Source organism: Lytechinus pictus, chromosome 4 (genome assembly GCF_037042905.1).
Source record: "Lytechinus pictus isolate F3 Inbred chromosome 4, Lp3.0, whole genome shotgun sequence".
In the NCBI taxonomy this organism is placed as follows: Eukaryota; Metazoa; Echinodermata; class Echinoidea; order Temnopleuroida; family Toxopneustidae; genus Lytechinus; species Lytechinus pictus.
In genome coordinates, this window is record NC_087248.1 from 3,990,039 (window position 1) to 4,000,410 (window position 10,372).

Below are 10,372 nucleotides of genomic sequence, written 5' to 3' on the forward strand. Positions count from 1 at the left end.
ACTTTGTTCTATCCCTTCATCCATCACCATTCCTTCATCCTCATTATCACTAAAATAATTGTTGCTTTAAAAATTATTGCCATTTCACCATTTTAATTGTGATCGTAACCACTGATATCATGATCATCATCACCCACATCATCAATATCATTAGTATAATTTCACGATCATGATTATCACCACTAGTATTATCATTACCCACTATCATTATTACCCTTGTTACATCATCAGTGCTTCATCATTATGAAAAATAATCATCAGTTTTCCATGACAATTATCACCATCATCATCAATGTCAACATCACCATCAATCCATCATCATCTTCATCATCATCATAAGCAGCAGCAGCAGCATCATCATCATCAATGTCAACATCACCATCATTATCATCAACATAATCACCATCACCAATATCATCACCATCATCTTCATCAGCCTCATCGTTGCCATCATTACCATCGCTATCATTTGCTATTCTTAATTTTTTATGTCATCCCTCCATTTCCATTATCCCTCATAAATGATCTTCATGTTGCCTCTGTGATTTTTTTTCAGCACATCTTCCCAATCAGTTCAATACACTTGCAAAAACATATCCATTATCATAATTAATAATCTCTTTCATCATCAACATCAATACCATATTCAAACAGTTGCATAGAACATTTTATAAGAATGTGACAGCTCATTTTATAAACAGTCGAGATATAGCGTTTTTAGCTCAATCCATCACAAAAGACGAACAATATTTATTTACTGTATTCATTTCTAGAAATTTGGCATCAAAAAATTATAATAGATTGATGTTTACTATTTAGGAAATAATTGTCCAGTTTTTCATGATAAATTCTGCTCCAGATATTTAGAAAATATATTCTTCAAATCAAGTCATGTCTCAAAATAACAATGTATCAAGTTCATTGTCTCTTCACCACTATCCCTTTTAATTATTCAGAATAACTTGCATATGATTGATGAAGGGTATAAAAAGAGGATAGACGTCAGAAGGAGAAATGTTTTCAAAGTTAGCAAAGCTTAAACTTACAAATAGCATATTGCAAGATACATGCAATGATAAAGTCTTTGCAATTTTGCATTTGTAAGAACACATAGAACAATGCTACTGGTTGTTACTATCACAATACGAATTTCAACAGAACTTTACAAGATAATCTGAAAGTGTTGGTATTAATGATTCATAACAATGCAATGTTGCTAAGTAATTAACAATGAGTAAGGCATTTATATTCGAATGGTTGAATCAATGCACGTCCCCATGTGTGGTAAATTTGTGCTGGCAATTTTTTTATTACTTCAAGTTTGACTTGATTAAATAATTAAAGAACTAATCATATGATGATCCCGAAATTATAATTCATCCTGACTTCAAAGACATGTTGTAATTATTACTCACTGCTTCTATGCCTGGCATTATTCATGGAAACTCAAGATTATACATGACTTTCAATTTCATAATCAAGCAGAAACAGACCATTATCCCTGTCATTTGTGAATAGAAATCTCCTAGTGTGTTTACTTTCAAGGAGGCCTTTTAAATATTCCTTCTAACACGCGTGATAAAGATCTGTTAACAAATGGAATAAATGTCTTTCAGAATCCTAAGAAAATTTTTTTCTTAAAGGGTAATACAAGTCCCTCACCATGGGAAATTGAATTGTATTCAATTTTGAAATGGCTTTATATCTTAAAGGGTAATACAAGTCCCTCACCATGGGAAATTGAATTGTATTCAATTTTGAAATGGCTTTATAACGGCTTTCACATAATAATCGGTTCCATCAGTCTAGTATGATAAAAATTACGACAGACAGTACAAATTCATCCGAAATCAGGATTGTCATTTATTTTTGGTTTTCAAAGTTTTCAATAACCCTATTAAAACCTAGACTTTCATTAAGTCTTGTGATTCTAATACCAAAACTTAAATTCTGTTTATTAAACCAATTCAAAATATAGATCAATTAAAAAGCATACTATGTAACAAAATGGTTAGGACCAAAATAATATGCAACCCTGTATTATTTAAATATATATTATTTAGTAGCTGTGTTTCGCAAAGTTTTTTTTATCTAAGTACCCTGCATCATAATTTAGGTTTAAAAGTAGTTTCTGGTTCCTCAGTCTACACCGAATTCCCTTGCTTGCTTTCTTCTCTTCGACCACAGCCCAGAAACAGCCTAGTTTGCTAGCATTCCTCATAATTGTTTTTCCATAAAGATGCTTGATTGATTTTTCACCGCACAAACTTTGTAGAACTGGGAAATAAAACAAGGCACTTAGCATGATTATTTTCTTGTATGGAACCCAAGCCAAGCACATTCAGAAATACACCTATTTCCCCTCATAGAATAGTCAATTTACTGCCACTTTTTGCGGACAAACTCATGGCATTATCTCATTACTATCACATCATAATGAAGTTTAAATGAACCCATTATGACGTCAAAAGTTTCTGTCCCTATCTTTGTGACCATTTTGGGGATATGAAGAAATGTAAACTCTGAATGAGGACAAGACCAGAAGAGACATTGAGGAAAATTATAGGACAGAAGATGAAGCCAATAAACCAAACCCAGAATGGGCCGGGAATATTTGCACAGAACAGAAGAAACTGGTGCTCAAGTCACAGTGGAGGCCTTAGCCACTGACAAGTGTGAAGATGATTAAGTAAGATAGTAAGTAAGCAAACTCTGAACATATATATATCTCACCAATCTATCCACGTAGTGTCACCCATACCTGACAAAACAAGCACCTTATTTAATTTTTTTTTAACTGGTGACATACATTGCACATTTCAAAATGCTATACAAAAAATGAATGATGACTTGGCCACTTAAGACATAATAGTTATTTACATGTAGTTCCATATTCAAATTGCTTGTTCTAATGAGGCAAAATGGCAAGAAAATCAGATCCTAATGAATTTGAAAACAGTTTTGATAGGTATCCCCTCCCCTTCAATCAGCCCCAAACAGGAAAATAGTGAATATATATGCACACATTTTAAATTAGCTGAACAAGTGGTTAATGCCAATGGGATAGGAAATGGATGTGGACAATAAACTCATTTACCATTAAAAATTATTGACACAAAAAAAGTATTTGTGCTGCAGGCTGACTATACCGGTTCAGAACCTGGATTTTTCACTGGACGCTCTCTCCAAGCACTGTGTACAGTGAACATGTATCATGTTTTATTTGTAGATAGGTAATGAATTCTATATTGTCTAAAGCTATCATCTATGTTGCACTAAGAAAAGAGACAGTATACCTCTCATTCTGTTGAAAGCAAATTCTTCTACTATCACTGAAGCCATTCTAGCCCTTCAATACAAGAGATCTTGAAGATAATGCTTGTAGACACATTCAGCCTATGGTTTGAGGACACAAAGATCAATCAGACATCAAGGTCATGAAACTGTAGCAAGTCCCTGATGTCTTCACAGTGTACCTGACTTAATCCTAGAACTTCAATCTGTGTTCCTTCAAGAAGCCTTTGGGATTGTCCTCTCCCCTGGCACAAAGCTCTTGACAGATTCCTGTAACCTTGCAATCATTGCTGAGCACACAGCCAGCCAGGCAGTGATACCTATAGCTCCAGGAACCCCACATGGGAAGGCCAGGATCCGCCCTAAAGGCCAGGTCCACTCCTCCTCTAAGAGAATGACAGGTTCATATCGATAGGTCCAGATCAGGCCAATCATGAAAATACTCTGTCAAAGGAAAATGTTGAGAGTGAATAAGTTGAAGGGAATATCCAATACTTAAAAAAAAATCATACTTCACTTAAAAATCATAATTATAGTGGTAGAAACTCATCTGCCTAGTATTCTAAAATAGTTGACCAATTACAAAAATACACGTATGATATGATTCCAGCAAACTTTTTTGCACCTCTGTGGTGCCCCAGTTTTAACTGAGGTTAACCCTATATGCATGTCAAATGTGGTCATCTTTGACACAAGCTCAGCAAAGTTGTGCAATGTACAATAGATGACATAATGATCAACTGCAATGAGCAATATTGGATAATCATATTCATCTTATTCTTTCTTCAATCAAAAAAATAAAATCAACTACAGTGTAATCATCGAGTATTTGTATTTTGAGTGAGAGAAAGCTACAAGTTTACAGAAATTCTGCAAAAAAATGGTTTCTTACTTACATAGACTGTGTTCAAAGCTAATGTGAGCCCCCAGCTGACAGTAAATCTTGTTGCAACTTGTGAATTTTCTACAACAGCGAAAAAGAAAATAATGAAAAAATTAGCAATTTTCCTGTCAAGAATAGGAATCTCAAAATAATTGTCTTATCAAAAAAGCAACATAGCCCATTTGCATGTGAAATGATTGCTGCCACCATCACTTCAATCAAATCCTTGTTAACTTCTGCATTATAACATACAACATACATTACTTTAAAATTTCGAATAGTAAAGACAGCATTAGGAAAATAAATTCTATAGCTCTTTAAAGATACTTTTTACTTATTAAACCTGTGTGAATTTGGGCAAATAATTATTTTTAGAGTTGATGCGTAGGCGTACATGCTTGTTCATTTATAATATATGAGGTGATTTGTTTAACCAAGTTCTGATCAGTACAAAAAAAGTTCCTGGGATTTTAAATATACATCAGGGTAGGGAATAATTTTTATGTTTCAGGGGACTTTTTTTTCTCCAGATTGGGGCGATTGCAGAATATTGGGGGCTATTACTTGCATTTTAAGGGCTACATCTACTTTGTAGGGGTAAAAAACAATTGAGCAGTAAAAAGAAATATCATTCTGCCATAGTTAGAATAATTATTTTCTAAATAATCTTGAATATTGTTTGTGACAGATCTTGGGGCAACTCTAAGGCAAATTTTAGGGGTGATTTGGGCTGTCATGAGGGCAAAATCGCCTCTTGCTCTAATATGTATTTCCTATGCGGATATGCATGCATCTGAACAAGCCCCAAAGACTTTCAGACTTTATACTTACTTAATGATTTCAATTCCTCTTTGAGTTTAATGATTTTCCGTTCAACTTTTGCATACTTTGCAAATTCTTCTTTCATATTGATGTTAGATTGCTGATCCAGAAGATCTTGTAGTTCCCTTTTCTTGTCCTCATTTTCTACACACAGCAACTTGAATTTCTTCAGAATCTACATGAGAGAGACAGAGAAAACATTCAATATGTAAGGCCTATAGTGATTGAAAGCACGTTTGGTCATGGATACTGGCAAGAAAGTTTTATTTTTGGTAAGCTGTAAATCATTTAACTGACATTCACTGACAGGGATGAATAAAAAAAAAATGTATTCTTTAATGAAACATGCAATGGCCATCATCACAATATTCTGCACCCGTCACTCACTTGACTTGTACAACTTTTGTGACAGCCTTGTATGGCTAGAAGAATGACCACTCTGAGGGCATTCACCTATACATTATTCTCATGCTTTTGAGGATATGCATGCCACTTATCAATATAAAAATTCCATGACACAGTATTCAGATTACATGTAAGGCACTTGAAGTCTCCAAACACCTTCTATGTTAAGTTTATGCAACACAAAAGTCACACCCCTTAAAAAGTCTTTAAAACATCATTAAAAAAAGATTTTGTAATCAAATTCATATGTCATATGATAACGACCTTGGCAGTGGTCTATACAACTTGTTCACCAGCACTGCATCAGTGTGCCGGTGGGGATGCTGCTTCTTTTCGCCAGGCTACATGTAGGCCCAGAAACTGGTGGTGGCTGTGTGCACTAACGTTTGATGTAGCCTGCAGTGCTTGTTCCATTTTCAAAACTGAGCATATTCATACAAAAATTAAATGTAGACCCTATCAGCATTCATTCATAATGATTAAACATTCCCCAGCCCGGCCCTTCTTTATTCGACCATCTCGCAAAAACCAGGCCAAAGCTGTGCGTACTGCACTGGAGTCATGGCATGAGCCAGTGCAGCTAGCGCTAGCCCACAGTCAAGCCAGGTTCTACTCACATGTATTGTGAGGTTAGTATACTAAAATAACCTCGCACTATGAACGTGTCTACGCAGTGGATTTTTAAGTTAGTTATCATCGCTTCATAACAGGAATAATGTTAGCCTAAACTCAGTCCGCTACTCACTAGGGCTTTTTCTGGTGACGGGCGTTCCATTTTCAATTTTTATACTATTTTTTTATATAAAAAGCGCATAAAAAAAAGAGCAAAATCGCTTACCGCGGCCAGGAAAGTGGCTTCGCATCTCTTCCACGGAAATAAAAGGACGGTCGTTGGTGGTGCTAATACAATTCACAACCTTAATTCTGCTCATCTCTGTATGTTCTAGAAAAAGTCTAGATTCATTGTATGCGCAATTCCCATGATTGTTTGATAAATTATAGGCACCAATAAATGCAATAACTAAAAAATTCTACATGCCTTGAACAAAGCAAGCAGTGCTATTGGATACTTTGCCGACTTCGTGTAACCCTTTGCATCTATTTACGAGTAAAGCAGTTTTTGTGCCTAATCTTTTCTATGTAGTGTCTTTGATAGAAGATAAATCGAGCGCCTTTTTTAGGTAATTAGACAAAAAACTTTGGAAATTAGAAGACTGATCCATATTTTATCAACGAGAAGAGAAATCAGCACTTAAATGACACTATTTGAGGGATATTCATGATATTATTAGGGGGAATTTACTTCATATCATTCGGTAGGTTTCGTAGAAGGACTTGATTTTATTAATGATTGTCTGATATTCATGCAACTGCAAGGGCCATGGAAGTGTTGCAGTTTTCCTGTACACGGCGGCATGTAATGCACCCATGGCATCGGTAGCCAAGTTCATTACATTTTGATTTACATGCTGCCGCACACAGAAAAACAAGCCATGGCATGCCATGGGCCGTGGCATTTGATTTAGAAGTCGTGTGTTGTGGATACCAGATTCAGAACTTCGCGTCACGTCGCAGCACGCACGACCCACTAACGCTAGTTAGAAATCCACTGCCGAACGCAGTAGTGTGAGTGGCACTAGCCGTGCGCCAGTGTGTTCTTAATTAAAATCACTTGTTCACCGCAACCATCCTGGGAATCTACAGGTAGGACTAGGGTACGCCAATGTTGTACAGAGCACACACTTTAAAAAATCATTAAAATATCACTTTTGTGACCAAAATTACTAATTTCCATACAGTTGCAATTTATTTTTCATTCCTTTTTTTTGGGGGGGGGAATAATTTTTGTATTCATCAGAGCGCTCAAAAACTTTATTTTTGGGCATATTTTTGTGTACGCCCTCTATTGGTGGAAAGTAATATGGCAAGAAAATTTTCATTTTTTGATCTCTATTTTTAATTAAGAAAAAAATAATTTAAAGTATCAAATTTACTTAAGAGCCAAGTTGTATGACGAATACATGTAGGTGTAATGGAAACTGTCAGTGTAAAAAAATCAAGCATTTGTCCCAAAGAAAAAGAGAAAATAAGCCAAACATTGCCACCCTTATTTTGCCCGTCATGGAGATACAACTGAGAACAAGGTTATATCATAACCTTGTTCATTGAAAGACACTCACACTATTGCGAGGTTAGTATATGCTATACGAACCTCGCACAACCAACCTGTTTTTGTAGTGGATTTTAGAGTTGTCGTTAACATCGCTTCATAATGTGAATGATGTTAGCCGAAACCCATTCCGCTACTCACCAGGGCTTTTTCTGGTAGAAAGCGTTCCATTTTCAATTTTTAACATATTTTTTTAATTTAAAAAGGACACAAAAAAGAGCAAAAGTGCTTACCTCCGCCTGGAAGGTGGCTTCGCACGTCTCTTCCACGGAAATAAAAGGAAGGTCGTTGGTGGCGCTAATACAGTTCGCAACCTTAATTCAGCTTGTTGGTATTTTTTAAACTAGATTCATGATTCATTGTATTCGCAATTCCAATAATTGTTTGATAAAATAGAGACCCCAATAAATGCAATAACTTAAAAAACATACTTTTTTATTATTTTTGCTGACGATAATACTTTTTGGAAAATATTCAAAACGATGACAAATTAAACAAAAAATATAGAAAATTCTATGTACCTTGAACAAAGCCCCGCAAGTGCTACCGTTCGTTTGTCAATCAACGTTCCACCAAAGTCTTTACAGTAAAAAGATTGAACACTTTGCTGACTTCGCGTAACGCTTTGCATCGATTTACGTGTAAGATAATTTCTGTGTCTAGTCTTTCAATTGTAGTGTCTTTGATATGAAGATAAATCGCGCGCCCTCTATCGCTCATTAGACGAAAAATTTCAGAGCTAGAAAGGTGGCTTTCGTATTTCGTCAACGAGAAGAAAAATCAACGCTTAAATGACGCATTTTGAGGGATATTCATCAAATTATGAGGAATTGACTTCACATCGTTTCGTAAGTTTCGTAGGACTTCATTCTTTAAGTCCTCGTATTAATTTTTCGTAAATTAACGTTATTTGTTGAATCCGCCGTGCCTTCAATTATTCTGTAGTCGGCGGCTGAGATGCACCCAACTGACCCAAGGGTTCATTACATGCCGCCGCGCACAGAAAAATCAAGCCATAGAAGTCGTGTGTTGTGGACCCAAGAAGTGAGATCCCAGCACGCGCGACCCACTAGTTAGAAATCCACTGCCAAACGCGGTTCGTGGTGCGAGGTTTGTGTTTGTGTTTTGTGTTTGTGGTAACTCCCGTAGGAACTCGGCAGGACAGCATTTTTTGCTGGTAAACGCCAAGCTGGTTTATAACCAATTACCTATGAAACATTTTACGTCTACGGTCTAGGTTAATCAGTCATAGTGGCTGACTTATAGACGACAGATATCACTCTCGGGCCTTTTTATCAAAGTGGAGACAATGGCAGAGTTGGGATTCGAACTTGTAACCTTGTGATTATGAGTCCAATGCTCTAACCACTGGACCACACGACCCGTGTTAGTATACTAATACTAACCTCGCAATACGTGTGAGTGGCTGAGATGTAGCCGTGGGTGATTGAAAGAGTGATTAAAATCTTAATCACCATGATCACAACGAACACGAAAATCAACTGATGGGACTGAAAATAAAATTTAGTGCCATGACAAATATGGGGATTGAATGAGTATTCCCTCAAAATGTAAGATTTGTACGAATGATCTCCTTTTCAAAACCGCACGATTACTTACAATCTTCGATAATTTGGGTATATACAGTCGATAAGTGTGAACTACGGAGACATAAACGAACACAAATAGAGCAGTAGAAGAAGACATCACGCAGCAGCAGTTATCTAGATCTTGAACCAACTCTGACCTCAAGAGGGCGATCGATAACGCGGAAAAAAAGGGGAGGGGGGGGGGGGGTGAAAATGGATTGGGGCTGTGCATTTATTCCTCTTCCCTTAATTCCAAATCTCCTTGGCGAGGGTATTCTAAAGTAATAAAGTCTGGTTTCACAGAATTTAATGATTAAAGATTCCCCCCTGCAATTTCATCATTTCATAGGGCCAATTATAACACCGGGTCTATATAGCCAATAATAATAATTCCACGGGCATATATTTATAGGCCATGCAATTTCTAGTATTTACACCCTTACACTCCCAAAGAAAAGGTGTGTCTGTGATTGTTCTAAAGTTTTCAAAAAGGGAATAATGCACATTAAAGGGATATATGATGTTCAAAATGTGACCACCACCCCCCCCCCAAAAAAAATTAATATGAATGATAGGGTAGGGTTTTCATTTGGGAATAGTTGGCAATTTTCTGTTCTTGTTCTTAACTTTGTTAGTGAAACTTTACTTGTATTTTCCCACGGTATTTTCCATAATAGGGGTAGTTTAGGAAAGAGTGATCGAGGGCCGATCGTGTGATTCTTTTTTGTTCCAGGGCATGTTTTCCATAAATGAAAAAAAAAATCAACCTTTTTTTGTATATCCAATGCCTATTTCTTCCAATTCTTACTTCACTTCATGAACGACTCAAAATCAAACTTGAGGACATGACAACCTTTCATAAAAGATCCTTTTAAGAAGGTCCCACATAGGGGTTTGGAAGTACACACTCCCTTTAAGTACTTTCTCAATTCCTCTCTCCACACATACACATCATCAGCACACAATATAGGCACAATTTCACAACAGTTTGTTTTCTGCAAAATTAAGAGATACAGACGTTATTTCTTGAATAAATTCATATATTTGATTGGTACCAAAGGATAATATATATTTCATTAACATATCTAATTTTCAACATTGCAACATATTCATACTTTTCTTACATGGAGCTTGGTAAACTGACCAAACAAGCATAATATCACATCAGATAGTTTCAATATCCATCCTTAATTTCAATTAATACATTTC

The 10,372-nt window shown here is 36.1% G+C and overlaps 1 protein-coding gene across 1 annotated transcript; it reads right to left on the reverse strand.

Annotated features, from left to right (window-relative positions):
• Positions 1 to 714: 714 nt before the first annotated feature.
• On the reverse strand, positions 715 to 9,326 carry LOC129259160 (guided entry of tail-anchored proteins factor 1-like). The gene is made up of 4 exons (XM_054897454.2): positions 9,195 to 9,326; positions 5,009 to 5,174; positions 4,191 to 4,258; positions 715 to 3,738 (listed from the first exon to the last, which is right to left on the reverse strand). Exons 1-4 carry the CDS (start codon positions 9,279 to 9,281, stop codon positions 3,511 to 3,513), a joined length of 549 nt encoding a protein of 182 aa, XP_054753429.2. The 5' UTR covers positions 9,282 to 9,326; the 3' UTR covers positions 715 to 3,510.
• Between the last annotated feature and the right edge of the window lie 1,046 nt (positions 9,327 to 10,372).

What these genes read in the sequence shown, in the direction of transcription:
- LOC129259160 (XM_054897454.2), bottom strand. Translation starts at nt 9,281, where the DNA reads ATGTCTTCTTCTACTGCTCTATTTGTGTTCGTTTATGTCTCCGTAGTT. An exon ending in TACCCAAATTATCGAAGATT is followed by an intron (nt 5,175 to 9,194) that starts GTAAGTAATCGT and finishes TCTCTCATGTAG; the next exon opens with ATTCTGAAGAAATTCAAGTT. An exon ending in TAGCTTTGAACACAGTCTAT is followed by an intron (nt 3,739 to 4,190) that starts GTAAGTAAGAAA and finishes TTCCTTTGACAG; the next exon opens with AGTATTTTCATGATTGGCCT.